Source organism: Betta splendens, chromosome 6, assembly GCF_900634795.4.
Source record: "Betta splendens chromosome 6, fBetSpl5.4, whole genome shotgun sequence".
NCBI lineage: Eukaryota > Metazoa > Chordata > Actinopteri > Anabantiformes > Osphronemidae > Betta > Betta splendens.
Window position 1 is genome coordinate 6882734 of NC_040886.2, and position 20232 is coordinate 6902965.

The 20232-nt window shown below is 48.0% G+C and overlaps 2 protein-coding genes across 9 annotated transcripts in view; both read right to left on the minus strand.

Moving 5' to 3' along the window:
* The window catches only part of abcc8 (ATP-binding cassette, sub-family C (CFTR/MRP), member 8), a 34306-nt gene extending 27568 nt beyond the window's left edge, over positions 1-6738 (minus strand). For 3 of the 6 annotated variants that reach the window (XM_055509749.1, XM_055509747.1, XM_055509746.1), the window contains exons 1-3: positions 6283-6738; positions 3022-3184; positions 704-845 (exon numbers count right to left, since the gene is read on the minus strand). In XM_055509749.1, coding sequence (XP_055365724.1) covers positions 704-845; positions 3022-3184; positions 6283-6303 — 326 coding nt within the window. In that variant the 5' untranslated portion in view covers positions 6304-6738. Of the gene's footprint in view, positions 1-703; positions 846-3021; positions 3185-3328; positions 3699-6282 lie in introns of those variants that run through there. The other 3 variants (XM_029154435.3, XM_029154433.3, XM_055509748.1) reach the window with 2 other exon arrangements.
* A 445-nt stretch (positions 6739-7183) lies between these two features.
* On the minus strand, positions 7184-20012 carry ush1c (Usher syndrome 1C). Of its 3 annotated transcripts, XM_029154438.3 has the most exons (20): positions 19844-19998; positions 18178-18245; positions 17463-17606; positions 17229-17367; positions 16773-16881; positions 16672-16696; positions 16535-16592; positions 16264-16452; positions 16114-16173; positions 15880-15936; positions 15023-15165; positions 14511-14576; positions 14263-14420; positions 14057-14118; positions 9971-10012; positions 9463-9516; positions 9265-9364; positions 8824-8933; positions 8551-8606; positions 7184-7687 (listed from the first exon to the last, which is right to left on the minus strand). In XM_029154438.3, the coding sequence occupies exons 1-20, from the start codon at positions 19877-19879 to the stop codon at positions 7675-7677; spliced, it is 1689 nt and encodes a 562-aa protein (XP_029010271.1). In that variant the 5' UTR covers positions 19880-19998; the 3' UTR covers positions 7184-7674. The 3 variants fall into 3 exon arrangements, 2 of the variants coding, with proteins under 2 accessions (XP_029010271.1, XP_055365731.1); XR_008694963.1 differs by lacking the exons at positions 7184-7687; positions 8551-8606; positions 8824-8933; ... (1 more) ...; positions 9463-9516; positions 9971-10012 and adding exons at positions 12881-13269; positions 13372-13536; positions 13706-13755 and having other exon boundaries at positions 19844-20012; XM_055509756.1 differs by lacking the exons at positions 7184-7687; positions 8551-8606; positions 8824-8933; ... (1 more) ...; positions 9463-9516; positions 9971-10012 and adding exons at positions 12880-13536; positions 13706-13755 and having other exon boundaries at positions 19844-20012.
* Between the last annotated feature and the right edge of the window lie 220 nt (positions 20013-20232).

Genomic DNA, 20232 nt, shown 5'->3' on the forward strand with positions numbered 1-20232 from the left:
GTCTCTGCCTATGTGCAAACAGTGTCACGTAGCGCCCACGCGAGCCGCTCGCGCCCGTCGAGCCCCTCGTCGTGTGCGAAAGCACACATCTGCGACAGCGTGCGTCCACGGGAAACCCGCCGGAGCTCATTGACTTGTTTTCATTCGTCGGTGACGCCAGGCTGAGCACAAACAGGGACATTCGGCTGCTGGCGGCTGTATCGACCGAGAGGCTCAGCGTGAACTCCGGCTCCACAGATTCACTGTAAAACCGCCATCACTGCTCGATGAAAGTGAGGGTCGAACCATCTTGAACCACAAACCTCAGCACAGCTCACGCTCAGACTGAAAGGAGGCTGATCTTCCCACTGCTCGATAAAATCTACACAACCTGACGAGTTAAAAGAAACCACCTTTAGTTACAATATGAACAGGCAGGCTGTCACTCAGGCCTAGTGGGACCCACAGTGGAGCCTCACAGCCCGAAGGTTGTGGGTCTGAACACATGTGCCGGTTCCCTCCGGCTAACGACTGTCTGTGTGTGGTTAAGTGTTCACTAATTGCAGGTAACGGCCATCCCAGGGGTGAGGCGGCCTTAGATGACATGAGTCAGCGACACTCTGAGGGCCGTCCGCCTGAGCAGTAAAACGAACTCGACCCAATGCCCTTATCACATCCACAGCCCCGGCTCATCTCCGAGCGGCTTCAGGGGTGGAAAACCTACCCATCGGAGACGATGCCCTCGGCGATTTCACAGACGAGGATGAAGAGCAGGATGAAGGTGAGGAGCCAGCGCAGGTTGTGGCCCGGGAAGTGCAGCCAGGTGCTGTGGTGGATGTGGACCTTGGAGCTCTGGCTTCCCCAACCTCCCAGTCAGACAGAAAAGGAAACAGTCAGACTCGGTCAAGTGAAACACGCCGAACAGGGCCTTTCTCTGAAGCAGCACAGGCAGAGAACGCCTCAAACAGCAAAAGTGCTTTTTTTTCTTCTTCTTCTTCTTCTTGTTTTGAGTCAGCTTTTTCGTCCCAGCGCAGCCTTGGACGCCATGAATCACACGACTAAGTGCTGTCCTGCTCACGGCCGGGCTGAACGGCTGAGCCCTGATGAGCGTGGCCCCGGTCGGAGCGATGGCCGCCTGCCACCGCCTGTTCACATCTGCCAGGTCACGAGAGCCGCGGTTTCATCGCCTTCGCTGAACAAAGAGCAGCCAGTAGATGAGTCAAGTGTTTACTCTTTGTGTCTTTTTGTCCCCTTTCCTACACAAATGCTGACACTGGGTCCAGGCAGAACTTAGATTATTAATGTGATTCAGTGCAGCTGATCATTTTATGTTAATCATCTCATCCGTTGCTGGCACTTTTAAGTGTTCTGACACTAACTCTCTTTCTCTCTCTCTCACACACACACACACACACACACACCGCTTTCTCTCCCTCTCTCTCTCTCTCTCTCTCTCTCTCTTTTTCACACTTCCAAACACAAATTCACACCATCTGCTTACGCCTTGTGCAAAGCAATTAAAACCAAATTATTTCTTTTTCCACAATGGTATACAGTATAATAAAATGTCATAAGATGAATTATAACATGCTGGATGTGTAATTAACTTCATTGCTAGTTGTTAGCTATGCTGTAGTTGTTTTAAATGTCATTCTTCAGCCAACATCTTGGATTCAGATGTAGTACATGTAGGTTCATTGGGGCTTGTTAGAACACCAGTACAAGCTGAGGTGAGAGCTCAGGAGATTGTTTGAGATTTTAACAATGTATTCAATGGCACAAGAAACATTCTGCGTTTAAATGGCTGGCCCAATTGGGTTCCCACTATGTTCCCCCAAGACCTGTGTGAGGTTCCTGTGGTGTCCTCCCACAGTTCCACAGACGTGTGGGATGGGTTAATTGGTCACTCAGCTGCCTGTAGGAGTGAATGTCAGTGAGAATGATTATCTGTCTGAGTGCGTGTGTGTCAGGCCTGTGATTGACGGGGGACCTGGCCAGGGCAAACCCAGCCTCCTGCTTAAGGTCAGGCTCACTGTGCCTCCCAAGGGTAAGATAAAGGACATATGGGTGAATGGACTATTAGATATATTCTGCAAAAAGGCCAAATAGATATTAGACGTTATCAGATATTTTGATTAGGGCAAAATAATTGGAAAAGTAAGTTGGGACAGTTGGTTAGACAAAATGGAAAAACAAGAAAAAGCCAACATTCTAAAGAATTCACAGCTGAGACTTACTTGACTTTAGTGATTAATTCATTATTAAAAATATTATGATTATTTTCCGCTTAAGCAATTGGTTTATCATCTACTGTAATTATCTTAGCTGTAGAAAAGACGTATTCACATTAACTGCTGAAACAAACAGAAACCGTGTGTTAGCCTATGTGGTAACAGCATTTGGTACATTTATGTGTGTGTCTGTTTGTGTGTGTTGTAGTAGCAGCTGACATTTGTTTCTCTCATAGAGCGCAATAGAAAAACAAAACCAGGTTCAAATCAATTGTGGTGAGTGACAGAGTGCTGTCCTGCTGGGGAATGGGACTAAATGGACTCTCACACACACACACACACACACACACACACACACACACACACACACACACACACACACACACACACACACACACATGCTGACATGAGAGGCTGATGATGAACATGTGTGACTGTAGCAGGTCTAAGTGCTGTGACTGCTGTGATGGCTGCAGAGGTGGTGTAACCTATCGCCAGCATGACGGCATCTGCCCGCCTCTGTGCTCCACATTTTATGACACCAGTCACATACAGTGCGCTTGCAAAAAAAAAAAAAAACCTGCAGCTCAACGTGTGCGTCCACGCTCGCCCCACACTCAGACGCCTCACGCTGGCTATGGGACACCCCGCGTGGACGGCGCTTTAACTTGGGCAAGGATGCACAGTCAAGTTTTACATTTAAATGAAAGCTGTGCGCAGCCGTGTGCGTGTGTGTGGTCTTTGTGTGAAGGCGCGTGGAGGAGGGTGGGGTGCGACGGGGTGGAGGCTCTCACCTCACAGCAACACTCACCGACGAAGAGAATGGGGAATGTGATGAAGAGGAGGAAGACGTGCGGCACCACGTTGAGCGCGTCCAGGAAACAGCCGTTGTTCAGAACCCCTCCGTCCACGTTGTAGGCCGCCGAGTTGTTCTCGTTCCCACAAAACGCCAAGGACATGGTGGAACCGGGACTCTGCGGGGAACCGGCCGGAGGATGGGGGAACCGGAGAAAGAGAGAGAGGAGACAGATAATGTAAAAAAAGAGGCTCTCGGTGCATGTCGTCTGTACAAGGGGAAGACCGGCGTCAGTGCACACGATTCCCGACGAGATCCGTACCCTCGTCAATCAAATCCCAAATACCGGGTCCAGTGGAAGAGAGGAGGGAGAGGGGGGGAGAAGGGTTCCGAGACAGTCACAGTCCAGTGTAGCGGGAGCTCCGTCTCCTCGCCGCCCGTCTAAGCAGCTTCCCCGGCCACGCTGGAAAGAAACATCTGCATCCCGTCTGCCCGCAGTCCGCAGACATCCTCTAACACCGAAGCCTCACTGGCACGCGGCGCTCCTCGACTTCCCGGGAGTGCACGCGGGCATATTCCGGCGGCTCGCGCCTTCACGCACCTTGACGCGCAAACAGCTCCGGCAGCGGCGGCATTCTGCGGCGCACCTGCTATTTCTGTCTGTCTCCTGCAAACGGGAGCTCAAAGTCGACCTTGGAAGACGGGGAGCGGGGGAGGTGGGGGTGTGTGTGTGGGGGGGGGGGTGGGGGGATGGGGGGGGGCGGAGTGTGCAGGGAGGGAAGCTGGCGGACTGAGCTACAGAGGCAGCGGAAAGGTGGGAGAGACGCGAGAATGAATTATGGAGAGAGAGAAAGCGAGAGGAAGGAGGAGAGAGAGAGAGAGAGAGAGAGAGAGACGAGGGCACAGCTGCTCAATGAGTCGGGAGAGCCTCATATTAAGGTACGTGTGAAGCGTGGCCCACGGCTCATATGCACTGAGTGGCCACTTTATTAGGTACCCAGCACCTGTAGCCCGCAATAACGACATTGATTCCCAAAATTATATTTTTAATACACTTCATTATATTTGAATTAAACATAAAAATACAAATTGTTAGTTTGGGGGAAAAAGCTGCTTTCAAAGTAACACTAGAAATCGTTGCGTGGCTGTTGTTTTTAGGTCCAGGTGTTTCTACCTACATTCATATTACATAAGTTCGTTTCTACAAGAGCACAAAGGAGGAGCGCAGCTGCACGCATGAAAAAATGATGTGTTATTATTGAATTGCTGTGAGGGATGGCCTGTGCGTCCACTCCTCGGGGACGCATCCTTCTGCAGCCAATGGCAGCTGACGCTCCAAAGGATCAGCGGGGGCCCGCGAGAGCCGATTCTGGTAATCCGTGTTCCAGCAGGGCCGCGCTCGGCCGTTCCTTAGCGCTGAAATGACCTCTGTGTGTAACAGCACTGGAGAGGTAGGGGTCAGTTTACAAAAGTATGAACTCAAAGAGGAAAAATTCATGCAAGCGGAGTCATTTCACTATCAAGCATTCTGGCCTCTCTCTCTCTCTCTCTCTCATGTACATTTACTTTTAAAGATAAATGATGACTCATCTAACCATGTCCGTGTGCCAGCGCTTATCTGCCGTTTACTCCACTCAACTCTCAAATGTGCCCCAATCACTGCGACGAAGGGGTTTATGCCTCGCCACTATAATATCTCTCTGTAACTGTAATTGTGGACGGCCTGTTCTTCCTCATATAATCGTGTCACGTGGCGCATCGACGTTCCCAGTCAGCCATGGAGCCGCTCTTCCATTTTTCACAATTCAGCTGCCACTTTAATCACTGGTCCGGTTGAAACACCAGCGAGCTACTCAGTCTCCTACTCGTGCACAGCTAAGCCCGCCCACAGTGTCACAGTGTTGGACCTCCTGCTAACTGCTAATGCTAACTGTGTATTAGCCTCTGCAGTCATTGTGCTTTTCTACTCATTATTCAGGTTTACTCTTTAGTGAATCACTCATCATCTCTCCCATTTTCAGCTAGAACCTCCAAGGAGCTACGTGTAGGACACTAATAAGCACATGACAGCCTCTTTATGGAAAAAAGAAATTATACATGGCTGCAACAGTGATGACAACAGTAGTGAAGATGTCTCCCTGTTGCATGTTCCTCAAATGTTGGACCGTTAGCACTGTGCATTGTTATCGCTGCTGCCCTTGCAAGCTATTCTTAGTGGAGGATAAAAACAATGGGAGCCAGATGGAGACATTGCAAAACTGCAGACTGTTCAAGCAGCAGCGGCTTCTCTCTGCAGGCAGACTGCACTGCCTGAATTATAGGCATGGGGGGATTAGCAAAACCAGAAAACACTAAAGACTCGGTTGCTGGGGGTTCACTGGCATTTAGACTTTGATTATTTAGGCAGTGCTTGAACGTTACACTTTCAGCATGCACCGACTGTATAATAATCCTTTTCTACAGCCAGGATAGCGGATCGCGTTATAGTTGCACGATGGCCTACATCAGAGATTACCTCTGTCCATCACTGGATTGCCTGGCAAGAGTTAGAGAATCGCTAAGTGTGGGAAAAAAAGAGCGAGAGCGAGGGGAAGAGCGGCAGCCACTCAGATCAGAGAGAGGCTCAGAAAAGCAAAGAGTCCTTAAAGCAGCAGCAACTTAGTTTGAGATTGACATTGGTGAAGTCATTTAAAATAAATACAATTTAAAATAGAGACTCTCATCACAGCTACAGCAAAGATCTGCAGGTTCAGGGAGACGCCAACTGTGCACATAAGTTGCTCGTGTGTGGTTGCAGAGCTGCAATGATTTTGCCTGTGGGAGTAAAGTGAGGCTAAGAGGTTAAAACTGATTCATACGTTGAACAACGTGTGCTTCATCTTCCTGTTAAAATGATGCTCTGGCTGTAAACTTGTGTTACCCTCCTTTAGCACCGCCTTGCTCAGTATTTCACACCCCGCCATAATTCACCTCCACAAATTAGCCCAGAAAAAAACCCCGCAGTGATGTATGATCCCATTACTGTCCAATCGAGGATTCCGTGACTAAATATGACCTAAAATGACTCGCAGCTCCATTAGGTGGGCTCGAATCTGCAGCCAAGCGCCGTCTGTAAATGTATGAATGCAAATGAAAACATTTACGTTCCAGCCCAGAGTATGTGCCGTGAATTATGGGCCGCTGTGCCTGGAATGCAAACACTATACTAGAGCAGCGCAGCCTGCGATTTAAAGCGGAAGCGTCCATCAAGGTGAGCGAGCAGGTGGCCGCACTTACCGGTTTATATCGTGAGATCATTTTGCTTCGGCGTCGTTTCCCTGACTCCCAGAACGCTCTCCTCTTTTGTCACATACGCCGCTCGTGGTTTAAACAAAGTAAGAGGGAACCCCCAGCGCGGGTCCAGTCTCTCATGTGCTCGGAGTGCGGCCGACTTCTCGCTGTCCCGCTTGCGTTTGATCACCCGGCAGCAGGCGTCGGTTTACGGGAGGAAGCGGAGAGCTGTCCGCGGTGCTGAACCCGGGTACCGAGGAGGAGGAGGAGGAGGAGGAGGCGGAGGAGGAGGGAGAGCAAGAAAGGGAGCCGATCCTCGACGCGAGGCCACCGTTGGTCATGAACCGACGAGCAGCGGGTCACAGCGGCCGAACCGGAGTCTTTATAGCGGTCGATGAGACGCTGAAACCGAAGTCACGTATGCCATCGTGAACCGGGAGTGGATGGCTGCACACAGCGGTTATATAACATGAAATGGGGGTGCAGCCTAGCGAAGCAACACACATGCAGGAGGACGATGTTTATGACTGTAATGTGATTTACTCTAAAACGTTAACAATGGACTATTTTGCTCTAACTGGAACGTATGAAACCCGATATTCAGGTTTACATAGAGCAAACACAACGAGGAGTCCTACAGAGTAAGTAGCTCAATATTCAAGGAGCACTATTGCCCCCTGTGGACGTTATTTTCACGTCTTAGTCACCATAGTTGGACGCAAATCAATGCACAGTTGTGTTAATGGACAGTCCCCAAAAATGGGGAAAAAAAATCATTAAATGAGAGACTACATGTCCACTTTCATATAAGACCTTAGCTTGAGCTGATAACGTCAACAAAAAAGTAGTAAAGCAGAGAAAGAGAGAGAGAGCGAGAGTAGAGCATCATTATGCACAACATAAAGTCAATGGTGTGACATCAGCAGCTCTTTATTGGGCTTTGAAAAGGCACATTAAACAAGTCCTATTGATCTGGACTTGCCTGCTTTGTGTTTCCTCTTTATTGTTATAGGGACAGATGAGACACATGTAATGAGAACATCAACGCAGCCATATGTTTATAAACGAGGTCAGTCATGTTTAGGCTTAAGCAGAGGTCAAGAGGATTATGGGAAACAAGTAAAGACTGACGGGAGCATCCTTTAACAAAACTAGACAGCGAAACAGGCTTGTTGATCGCATCCTGTCAACATCCTTACACATGACACCAGGGTCACCATTAAAGAGACAGCTGTAACGCTGACTAGTCGGAAAAAGTCAAGCCTGTTTGCTTACGGGGGATGAGGAGGAAACAGAATCATTTATTTGTGCTGAACACAGCGACTCATGAAGAAATCATCAAGGCAAAAAGCCTCATGTTTAAGCAGCTCAGGTTTTCTTGGCAGTGTGTCGACCGGTCTAGAAGAACGTCCTGCAGGAGGGCAGAGAAGAGCGAATCAATGGCATGAGGGGGCATTGGGCTGTTAATGAATATATGCAGTGGGAAAAACACTTCCACCGAGCTTTTTAACACAGCAGACCAACACACGCAGGCGACACAAAACGGCTTCTCGAGCGGGAGGGAGAGGAGAAACTCGAGCAGAAAGTCAGAACATGTAACAGTCCCATGGAGCAACATCAATCAGAACGACTGCTGAAGGCTGGCAGGAGTCCTACGCTGCCTTTACGGACGTCCATGACCCAGGGACACGGCGCCACAGAGGCCACGCGTGCCTGTATGTTTATATATGGCTCATTGGGCAGGGATTTGGCAGATATATGGTGGGACGAGTCACTGGAACTCATTAGTTGTAAATGTCACCACGCAAATAGCACAGGCTCTATTGTTCTTCAAACACAAAGGGAAGAAGCTTAGAATAGGCATATGTACACACTGAAGCGAGCGAGTAGACTACTCTGCTCGGTCACGCTTTCTGATTGACAGGGAGACTGTCACATGTGCTTGGGAACAGAAACGGGGCCAGCCAAGAACATCAATGCCAGTCCAAACATCCTCTGACACGCGCAGCGAAGGCTGAGTCCATTACCCAGACGGGGAGGAGGTGGAGGAGGGTGGGGGCTAGTGCTGGAGCAGGTAGCCGTGTCTGTACAGCGTGGCGCTGCCTTCGAACACTTTTGTGTTCGCAGTGGGACTGACTGATGCTGACTTAGGGCTGCGTACACACGTACACACAAAACTGCGTTTCAATAAACTGTAAAAATAGTAACGTGAACAACTGATGATGAATAATTCGACTGAAATCAAGGAGAGGCCGAATTAACAAGGGCTCTTACACTTCGTCCTCGTACTCCTTCGGCGGGGAAACAGCAATCACAACATCAATCCAGTCCTGAGAGCAAAAAAAGAAAGAAAATGAATGTATAAATAATGTGAAATCAATTCACCTGACAGAAAGTGCAACAACGACAGGCACCGGCAATCCATCACAGTTGATGGGGCCTGGCTATAATCAGTACAGCACCCTTCAGTCGTGGCTGCTAAGGTAAACATCTGTTTTAGAAGACGGAGCATGGCATCTCATTGTTTTCTACGTGTCTGACTCCTACCCCTCCACTGTTCCAGGCCCGAGCCAGCGAGTTCTGCCCCTCGGTCAGCGTGGCATCGATCAGGATCCTCCCATTCACGGCCATGAGTTCGTCCCCTGGCACGATGCCGCCTACGAGCAGAGACGCCACAGACTCGTGAGTGGCCGACGCATTTATTTGGTGACGCACACAGACAGCAGAGCGCCGGCTCCAGCTGCCGAGGAAAAATGCAGCCAATGAAGAGGCACTCAGACACTTTGGAATCTAACGCAACCCGAGTAAACATGCTTTTCCCCCATAGCACTGTGGAAACATGCAGCATCTGAGGAGTCAGGAGTGTTCACTGATGCCCGCTTCTTAAAAACAGACACGTTACAGTAGGTTTAAGGGCATTAATATTGTGTAAGTAGCATAATGAACGTCCAGCTGTCCCTTAAATGCAGTAATCAAACTTAAACTGACCATGTCTATCTGCAGCGCCACCCTCATACACAGAGGACACCACCAGCTTCCCCAGGGGAGAGTCCGCTCCGCCCTCCAGCGCGACGTCGAGCTGCCCAGTCTGAAAAAACGACAGGCAAACAGGCCCCGGCGTCCGTTCAGATGTCTCGGCTGTGAGCAACAGGTGGGGTTCCTCTCACCGGCGAAGGCGGCCAGTACCTTTTTGATCCGCAGCAGTCGCACATCTCGTCCGGCGATCTGCTCCGAGGAAAACTAAGAATCAGGGACACAAAAGGCAGAATATCAGCTTCCACCAACATGTTCCCACTCACACATATCCCAACGCTCACAGGCAGCAAAAACGGAAGATACTTGTTAATTAATCACAAGAATAAGCACTTACTGTACATACTGTATTTACACTTTTCCTGGGAAGTCATATCACTTACTGTAGCCTAAGTAGCTGTGTTTAAATGGCTATTTATCATAAGTAGCCTATTAGGTCAATAGCAACGAGATTAAGTTAACCTCCCTGTACAAGCACAGCCATTAATGCTATTTAATGGGTTTGTCATTACTGGGTAATTTTCTAGACGTCTTAATGTCTTGGATGATGCTTCTATTCCTGCTGACAGCAAAACCATTGTACAGTACATATATATATATCTGCCATAAGTTAGTCTTTCATATGGTGGACTTAATGTTAATAAGCTCGGGTTTACAATACCATTGAGTAGGGATCAAAATCTTCCCCATGTTTCTGGAATCCCTGGAAGAGAATCAATACGCAGTTCATCAAAACGGATCAATATGTCAATGGAGAGTTAACAAGCACAAGGAAACAAACCAATCTCTAAGAAACCTCTCTGCAGCGCAAAAGGCTTTGCATGACGTCCTGCTCCGATTTCCCTTGACAACCAAGTTTAGTGGTGAAGCTCTAATGCCACAGTGAATAGACGGAGACGCTCGTCAACTCAAAACGCACAATGACCTAAAGCCTCGCACCTTAATCCAATGACAAGAAGAGTAATTCACTATACAGTAACACACGCACACACACAATCATTCCTATCAATGGCGACAGCTGCAATATTTAATGGAACGAAGAAGGAAAGAGAAAAAACCTCCTAGAGAAGGCAATTATGTTGATCTACATGTGATGACTCATAAGGACATTTGTCTCTCTGCAGCAACACACTGTAGCCAACTGTTCTTTTCCCATCACCAAAACAGAAGCTCAGCATCAGACACATGAAAAAACAAATTTCATTTGTTACTGAAATCAAATCAAACAATCTGGCTGATATTAGGGATAACAGCTATAATGAGACGATGTTTTCTGTCTCCAGGCAACCACTGGAGTCACCAGAGTGAAAACGCACAAAGCCTTCGAGCTAATCAGTGCCTCAATGGCATGATTTCCTACACTGTATTCACTACTATGCACTTTAAATCAGTTAAAGTCCAGTCATGCAGAAGCTGCGCAACTGGACCTGAAGCTGCAGCGATGCAGCAGTCAATACTGTACAAATAAAAGACAAGCCCACAATGAAGCCTCCCGTCAACAATAAGGAAACCTGACGTGTGAACACAGACAAGGAAACTCCACAGGAAGACAGGACAGAGGCACTCAGGAGAGTAATTGAGGTGGTAAAGGGGGCAGATTACTTGACGTTTGTTGTTTGATTTAAAGGACGAGTTGAAAGGCACCATCCGCTTCAGCATTTCTGGAGGCTGGAACACAAGGCAGGCGTTCAGTAATCATGGTATTAACGCCACAGAAGCCCCACACCCTGAAGATCTAAAGATCAGGTTTTCTAACAGTCCAGCCTGCAGCTGCTTACACCAAACACAGTCAATACTGAACTAAGCCTTCAGTCAACATTAGTTGAACCTGGTGCCCTGAGTATCTGAAACCTTTGTGGATATACTGCATTCTAGAATGACGCCATTCCCAGCACCTTCCTTTCCTATGTCCATGTCCAGCTGCTGGAGGCGGCTGGAGGCTCAGCGGCTGTTCGGTTGTGCCCCCGGGTGCGAATATGTGACTTAATGCGAAGCTACAGGGCCGCTGGGTCGATTTGCCCCGAGAAAACGCTGTTTGAAAAATAAACGAATCTGCTCAGTTTTCATTAGAGCCTTCGACGGGAAGCACAATGGCTCCCCTGGCGTCATCTAATAACCACAAATTGGGTTTCGGTGAAACAGCGCTGGAGTCTGGGAGACTCGGCAGGGCTTGGAAAAGAATGCAGAGGTGAATCCCTCATAACTGTCAGATGGCTCAATGCTTCATGGCCCGCTGATCTAAAGGGTTTTTAGGCAGGGAGAGGACTGGTGATTGCGGTAGTGTGATGTGTTCCATACCAGGCCCTCAGAGCGGACTGCGGGCCGGAGTGGATCTGGTCGGTGGGTCTGAGACTGGGGCAGCATGACGGGTTTGGACATGACGGGGGCCATCTGACGCCTCTGGTTGGGGGGACTAGGAGCTAGTTGCTACAGTATAGGGGGGGGGTAGACATTTAAACATTTAGAGAAAACACCTTCGCTCACTAACTCAACAAACCAGAAAAGGCTTTTGAAAAGCGTGCGTGGGATGTTTGCAGCAGGAGACTCACCAACGCAGAGCTTGAAGTGGAAATGCGACTGGCATGCGACGTGTTTCTCATTACCTGGACCACAGCGAGAGAAGATGAACACGCACATCCTCGCTTCTCAGGTGCCCTAGACTGTTAAACAAGCTGCACATACACTTTTGCCACGTCAGCGATTTGCTGCTCTCATCGTCATCATCACTGCACACCACACAGCTTGCAGCAAACATCAGTAGCGACTACCCGTACATCTGAACACATTCCCCCCAGCTGGAGAAGATTAGAAATTAATGAATAGTCAGTGTAGCGGCGTTAAAACATACGTAAAACACATAGGACAGCGAATGTCCTGTAGGATTCAATCCCCTGAAGTCAATTCTTTGATGCAACCACTCAGCATCAATTTAAAGAAATCCATCACTTCAACACAAAAAGGAAAAGCCATTCCACACCTCGCTCCTCTCACGTGTTTGATTCTGACCTTCGGACTGGAGCTGTAGGACAGCTCACTGGTGTTAGATGAGAAAATCCCCCCTCTCGGCAGATAGCCGCCCGCCTCCCACTCGCTCCGACCTTCAGGGGGGCTGGGAGGGTGTTGGCGGTGAGGATAATGCTGCTGGCGGTGCCCGCCGCGGGCCCCCACCTGGCTCTCAGAGCGCTGCGGAGGGAGGGGAGGAGGGGGGGGCGGGGGAGGCGGGGGAGGAGGGGGCGGCGGCGGCGGAGGGGGCCGCGGAGCAGGCTGAGGGGAAGACGGAGGCCTCGACGACTGCGCGGGAGCGGGGTAGTAGGAGGGAGACGGGTGAGGGAGCTGGTGAGGAAAAGGACGAGGGGGAGCCCTGCGCCCCCTGGTGGCCATCGTGGACGAGGACGACGGGGGCTTCCTGGCGCTGGGCGGAGAGGGAGGCCGCCGCTGCGGGGGCGGTCGCGACATGGGAGGGGAGTGGGCGGGGATGGTGGGATTGAGCCTGGGCGAGGGCGGAGGCAGGGGCAAGGGAGGCGGGGGCTGGCTGGTGCTGGGCTGGGTGGGGGCCAGTCTCTTCAGGGCTTGAGGGCCCCTCAGGCTCTGATCCACATCGTCCAGGTTGATGTCGTCCAGGTCGGTGGTGGCCAGATGCAGGCCGCCTGCGAAACGCCTCACCGTGGGCTCAGAGGCCACAGAGCGAGGCGGGGAGAGCTTGAAGTCACAGGGAGGTGTGTTAATTCTCCTTTAACCCCGACCATCCAGACCCCCCCAGTAAGTTTAACTGAAATTCTAATCCTAACGAAATACTTCTATACAAAGAAAACAAGCTCGGACAGAGGATCTCTCACTCTGTACCTCGGGCGATTCATTCTCCACGCAGGAGATCTGCTCCAGCCGAGTCTGACAAAGACGCTCCACCCAGTGCTGCACCTTCTCAGACTCTTCCAGGTCCTCTCTCTCTGTCTCTGAGACCTGGTGCACAGCCGGCAGGCATCAGAGCCTCCTACACTTGTGCTCTCACATAGGTAATTAGCAATTAATGACTCCATCTTCAACCCTCCGCCCCTTCCCTACCTCCTGCACCAGCCTATTGATCTTGAGTTGCTTCTCCCGCTCGTGCATCTCTTCTTTCTCCTTGGCGAGTTTCAGCTCAAACTCCATCTCCTTCTTGCTTTTTCGCTGCTCCTGCAGCGTGTCCGTTCTAGACACTTTCTTCTTCTTCTTCTTCTTTTCTCCTTTCTGTGTTAACATCAGTTAGGAAATACAGCAGCAGGGGGACGGGCCGCAGCACTCCAAATACCAAAAATACTGGACATCACACTGATACTGACCATTAGAAAAACATCAAAGCAGTACAACTCTATGAAGGACCCTAAAACCCACACTGAACTCACACAGCTCACAGTACCTTGCGCATCGATGGCAGTTTCCCTTCATATCGATAAAACCAGCCGAACGCTGAAGATGGATATAAACATGTTGTTCTCATTAGTATGATTCAGCTTTTGATATAAGCCACAGCAAACGCACACCAGTGTATCCACACACTTTAAACACACAAAAAAGTAACAACACAGCACTCAGAAAAAAGGTTAAGTCAGATCTGAACGCAGAAATTCCTCCTTCACGTGCCAACGTTGTTGCCAGTAGTTCAAATTTGGTTGTCAAAGGAAATCTAGCACTAGACTGCAAACATTAGTTTCCATCTAAACCCTTATACAAGAGCTGTAACGATGCACAGATGGGGCCCCAGACTCACTTGTCCGTTCTCCTCCTCCTCCTCCTCCGCGTCCTCCGTCGTGAAGGAGCCGGCTTCATTAGCTTAAGGGAGAGGAAAGGGAGACAGGAAGCATGCAGAGAGTAAAGGGAGGCTCGGTGAGGAGCCGGCAGGAAAGTGAATGAAGCTGGAGCTGAAGAGAGAGAACCCCATGCATCTTAAGGGGGGACGGTGTCAAAGCCGCTTACGGGAACTCTTGGCCTTGGGAGTCGGGGTGGTGTTGAGTTGAGGTGGGGACGTCGATGGGCTTGTGGGAGTGTGGGGACTCTTGGGGCTTTTGGGCCGGTCTTTTGCTCCCCAGTCCTCCTCCCAGTCTCTGTTGTGCTTTCTCTCCAAGGCTTCAATGCTATAAAGAAAAAAAGGTCATATTGTAGGTGTTGTATATATTTCCAAAATGCCAAGTTATGTATTACAGGCCAAATAAATAACTGAATACTTCTCCATCTCCTGCTTGTAACGCTCGTCTTCCTCCGCAGTCCTCTGAGCGATCTCCATCTTTCTCCTGTTAAACACACCAACATAAACCTCCGCTCATAAAACATGCACACGATCGACACAGGCCGACAGAGGAGGGCTCAGTTGCCAAAATGCAGAGAGAAGGACGCCTCCGAAAAAAGAAACAGGATTCTTAGAAAGCGCTGACATAATGTTCTGTAGGTTACGAGCCTTGTTATGGAAAGATAACCCTCTGTCAGACTGACTGCACTATTCCCAGGGCTGATTACAGGACCCAGTCGTACTTCAATCGCATCGCTGACAGATGTGCGAAGGCAGCAACGCTCTCTGAACAATCAGGAACACTGCACCTCAGTCTATAACAAGCTACAAAAAGCTAGGAATTTAGTCAGTCTGTCTGAAAATGTCAGGCAATCTACAACAAACAGTTGCTTCCAGGCACTTTGACAGTCTCCGTCCATTCATACACGTCACTCTCTGCCGCTCACTCACTGTTTCTCCTTCTCCTGTTGCTCCTTGACGATTTTGTTGGTCTCCATTGCCAGCCGCTTCTGGTGCATCAGCTCCTGCCTCTCCAGCTCCCTGCGGGCCTCCTCAGCCAGACGCTCCCCGTCTGTCATAAACAGGTCACTGCCCTGAGAGAGTGACAACAGACAGAGATGTCGATCATGGAAAAGCAGAGTACAGTCAGGGTCCCTCCAGCCTCAAGGCTTCGGAGACAGGCGGACAAGTCCAAACCAATAGGACATAATTGCTCTATACACATGGAGTAACGCTAAGCAGAAAATATTAGTAGTACGAATAAATTATATCCATATGGAAGGTGAGAGGATATGAGCTTTGGTTGAAGTCAACTTTGGGAGCAGAGGCAACAAATTTTAGAGTGGAGATCCTGAATATGTGGTATAGACACACACACACACACACACTCGGCATAAATAAACGCATCAGACAGGCATCAGAGGACACAGTAAATAACGCTGGACTGCCTGTCGTGGCTACGCAGTCATCGCAAATGAGTCTGGAGGTAAACAACGTGCCCAGTGTCCTGACTGATGATAACTGTTGCTGAGGCAGACGCTGGGCTGTGATGTCTTAGAAAACAGAAGGGACATTAATCTGGCGGTGCAGGAAAGCAGACGTTTGGGTGTGCACATTCAAAATAAATATGCAGGCGTGGGCTGTGTGACGCAATTTTGTTTTACCATTACAACTTCATATAAAAGGTCATTCAAGTGTAAAAAAAAACAAAGCAATACATCACTTTATGCAAAATGATGTGTCCCAACTGAGCTACAGATTGTTTTAATAATAAATAGATTATTAATTATAAACCTCAATTTACTTACAGCTCCAGTCAGAACAGTAATAGTCAGACTTCTGCTGCTCTTCAGGACCTTCACAGCCTGGAAGTATAAAATTACAGTAGGTGAAGAATCTACTAATAGTTTCATGACTTGTATTACATTATTTGCTATGTTATGTGTCAGTGGCTGAAACGATCAAAAAAAAATCAAACTACAAACTACAAACTCCAGCTGCTGTTACCATAAATGGTACCATAATTTTTAATCAAACGTCACCTCCTTGTGGTCCACGTTGGTGAAATCCACCCCATTCACCTCCACAATCTGGTCTCCAACCTACATTTTTTAAATAAAAAAATGAAGGTATTTCACAGGAGCAACACAAATAGGCTTAAGGGTTTCATTGATGTGTTTTTTAACAATCACCTCGAGTCCAACTTCGGCAGAAAGAGAGCCTGGCTTGACATTGCTGATGTAGATGCCAGGTTTCTGGGTGGGACCACTAGAGATGCTGATTCCCATTCCCTTCGTGCCCACAAGGCTGAGGAAAACCTTCTTTTCCTTGATCTCCTTCCCTCCCATCGATGCCAAGCCCGCAACACTGCTCCTTTTCTCCTAAACACAAGGAAAAGAAATTTGAATGTGGCGATTTGATACACGTGTTTGACGCACATTTGGAAAACAGGACGTCCAATACCCCAGACTCAGACACAAACTGATCGACGAACTGCCACTTGAGGGGTTCATCTGATGAGCTGAAAGAAGAAGAGAACGAAACGTGAACACACTGACAAACTAACAAATGAATGCTGTTCCATTTTTTTATAATCTCACCTTTTCACTGGGATCATGCCCACATCTGTGCACGCAAGAGAAAACACAAACAGATTAAAGAGCCATTAATGTTAAACAATCACGCTACTGTTCATACGTACGCCTGACTTTGAGTGATACGATCTTCTTTGTCTTGATTAGACTGATGATCTCCTCATGGATACAGGATGAGATGGAGTAACCGTTGATGCGCACGATCTCATCGCCCACCTATAAATCAACACAGACGGAGAGTTCTTGAATAATGTTACCTTTCAATACGTCCTTAGTTATAACCCTAGCTCCTAACTTCAAGTTCATTTATGCAATAAAGAGTAACACATTTAAAACTCATACTGGTGCAGTGGTCCAATGCAATATTATTTTTCATTTACACAAATACTAAGTATAAGTATTTATTAACCTCCCCAAATACCAAAGTCGCACCGTCAGTGGCAAACAATCAACAAACATCATGTCTCACCCCATCTAGTGGGTTTAATCTATTATGACATCATCACATAACCTAAAATCAATATATGTTCAGAAATAGTCAGACGTTTTGACACTCCTCAGACCTGCAGGCCAACGTTTCCAGCCTGACCATCCTTGACAATTTGCGATATGTAAAGACCACAGCCAAACTCCAGCCCCCCGCGAACACTCAGACCGAGTCCATCGCGATGCATCCGATCCAACCGCACCTCTTTGAGCTTCCTGCACGGACAGGGGAAGGACACAAAACAAGATGCAGGAGATGCGGAAGCCTTAGAACAGGAGAACTAGCACAGGGTCAGCCTGAAACTACTCACCGTGACCTCTTGGGAGTGAGCAGGTCGTACTCCACCTGATGTTTGAGGGGGATGAGGGGTCGGATGGCGTCAAACAGGGGCAGGCGTTTTGGTTCGTTGATGACCAGCTTCAGGTCCCCGACCAGGACTGTCAATTCCATGGACCTGAGAGAGTTAGAGGAGGATAAGAAGAAAGAGGATTAAATCACAATGTTTTTTTTGGTGACAGTCAACAGTCAGAAGATCAGTAACATCTTTCCCTGTCGTACATTTTTAATTCAGAAAAATAGCAGCAAAATAAAAGCTATTATAGAAAATCAGTACACCGGGCCTCCTCCTTGAATTATTAATAGATGCCTTGTTTGGAGGAGGAACATAAAAAGAGCTTTTGTGGACAACTAGCCAGGCTTGTCAGAGCACAGTGGAAACTGATCAGACGCTTAACCAGGGTACAAAGATGAACTGAAACCTAGACCTCTGAAGCCTGTCACGAGAAATCATGATAAAGAGCACGCGCTATGCTGCTGGTCTACGTACTTATGTGCATTAGGACTAACAGTAACAAGATTAAGGAATATTATTGAAAATATTGCTATATTAAGCATAATTCAGACACACGACAGGAATTAATTATCATAAGTGTCCCAGTCTAGGATGTAATAACTCAGATCTGTGCATGACGGGATGAAAATACACACAGACTGTAACCACACTGAGCCCGGACAGCATTACTCACTGATGATACAAGCGGAGGACATCGTACAGGTAGTCCTTCTCGGCTTCATTCTCAATCAGCAACTCCACCTGCAACAAAACACAAACATGTGGTGCCGGCTTTCTTCTCGCTGCAGAACATACGACATGTCAGCAAATTACCACGGGGTGTGTCACAGGTCTGCATGTGTGTGTGTGTGTGTGTGTGTGTGTGTGTGTCATACATACCTTGTGTCGGCTCAGATGCTGCAGAACAGTTTTGAGAAAACGTTTCGGCCAATCGCTAATGTAACACATTTTGTTCTTTTTCTAAATATAATCTTTAAAAAAAGCGAGCGTTGTTTTTTTTTTGTAAACGAGAGATGAGATCAGCTAAAAGTCTGAAATGAGGAATTTCCATGGCCCTGAGCCTGCGATGATGAGCCACCGTTCCTCAACAGACACACCACCGAGTGGGAATAATGGCAGTGCAGCTGAGGAGAAGCTGCAATAGGAAAGGGCAGTGTCGTCTTACATCTCGGACACAAACAAAGGTAAACATTCGGGCTAAACACACACACACACACACACACACACACAAAACACACACACACACACACACACACACACACACACGCACACACGGAAAAAAACACACACATTCTGAAGTTGTTGTATAATCATATGTAGGGTTTTAAATCAACTCAGCTCAACCAGGAGTTTGTTGAATGAATTGGGTTTCAGTTAGAATGTGTGTGACATCTTTTATGACATCTCATAAAATTTTATGGAGCTTGGAGGAGTGATACAATGAGCGACTCCCACTGCCTGCGCTTCATGCAGACTTTGGCACCATAAACTACAGTAATAGGATGAACCCTGTCCAGATCCTGATCTGGGAGGGGACAGCCTGGTTTAGAGTTTGAAATCATTTTCATACAATACAAGGGCTCTTTCATAATGTGCACAGACTACAGTGTTTTATCAGCTGAATGTTGAGAACTCAAGCGCACACATTCTTACAGTCACCTCCACAAAAGGAACAAGGCCCGACTTTTCCGTGTTCAGCCCCTCAGCACTAATTAAACCCCTGAATTGTCTCATCGCTTTCGCTCAGTGACCCACCACTGACGCATGTACATTATTTAACGCTGAAATGGCCTTTGTGAAGAACCCACAATATGGGCTGTCTGCCTGCGTGCAGCGCAGATGGCAGCGTTGCGATCCCCTCATGCTCCGGAGCCCAAGACGCACTGAACGTATCACGTTCCCTGCCTCTGTTGTGTTTTACTCATTTGCGCGACTTACTATATATACACAGTACAGTACATACACAAACCGTACTCTAGTGATCTGCATGCACAGACCCGTATTAGCCTTATTAAATAACACTTAACATCTTCGTTGATGGTGATCTCAGCCGAATGGTATTTACCTATGACAGAACAGGTGCCAGTCACCTGTCAGTTTTAGAGGATGTCCCATAATTACAACTTCATTTTTTGTTTTTTACTAAATTAGATGTTTGACTATAAATAAATACACTTATTGAAACTTATTCTCTAGAAAGTAACCATTGCTTTTTTCCGTTCAGGATGGCGATCAGGCCTGTATCTGCTGCGTAACATCCCACTAGGGTCAAAAACTGAGCCAGCGCTGAGTGACTAACATTTCTACGGCTGTTTAAGAGGCATTTGAATGTATCCCACCTTGTGCCTAAATTCCCGAGCCACCTTTCGCTCCATCGTTGAGGCGCCGTAGAAAACCAGCGACGTGAGATCCCAGACAATGAAGTTTGACAGGACGGGACCAGGGTACGCTCGTCAAGCTAATACCAGTAGGGGCACAGCTTCCGGTTGAGATTATCATAATAAATCAAGACTAGGCAAATTTAGTGAATTTTGTGACCAGACCTAAATGGTTATATATATGGTTTAAAAGTATATATAGTGCCATATAGACATATATGGTATATATCTATATGGCACTATAAGTTCTGTATTTTAACTTTATTTTGGAGGCACACATTATACTACCGATAGCTTACAAACACATTCCAACAGTTTGTCACCCTCAAATCATCTTAAAATCGTTGACT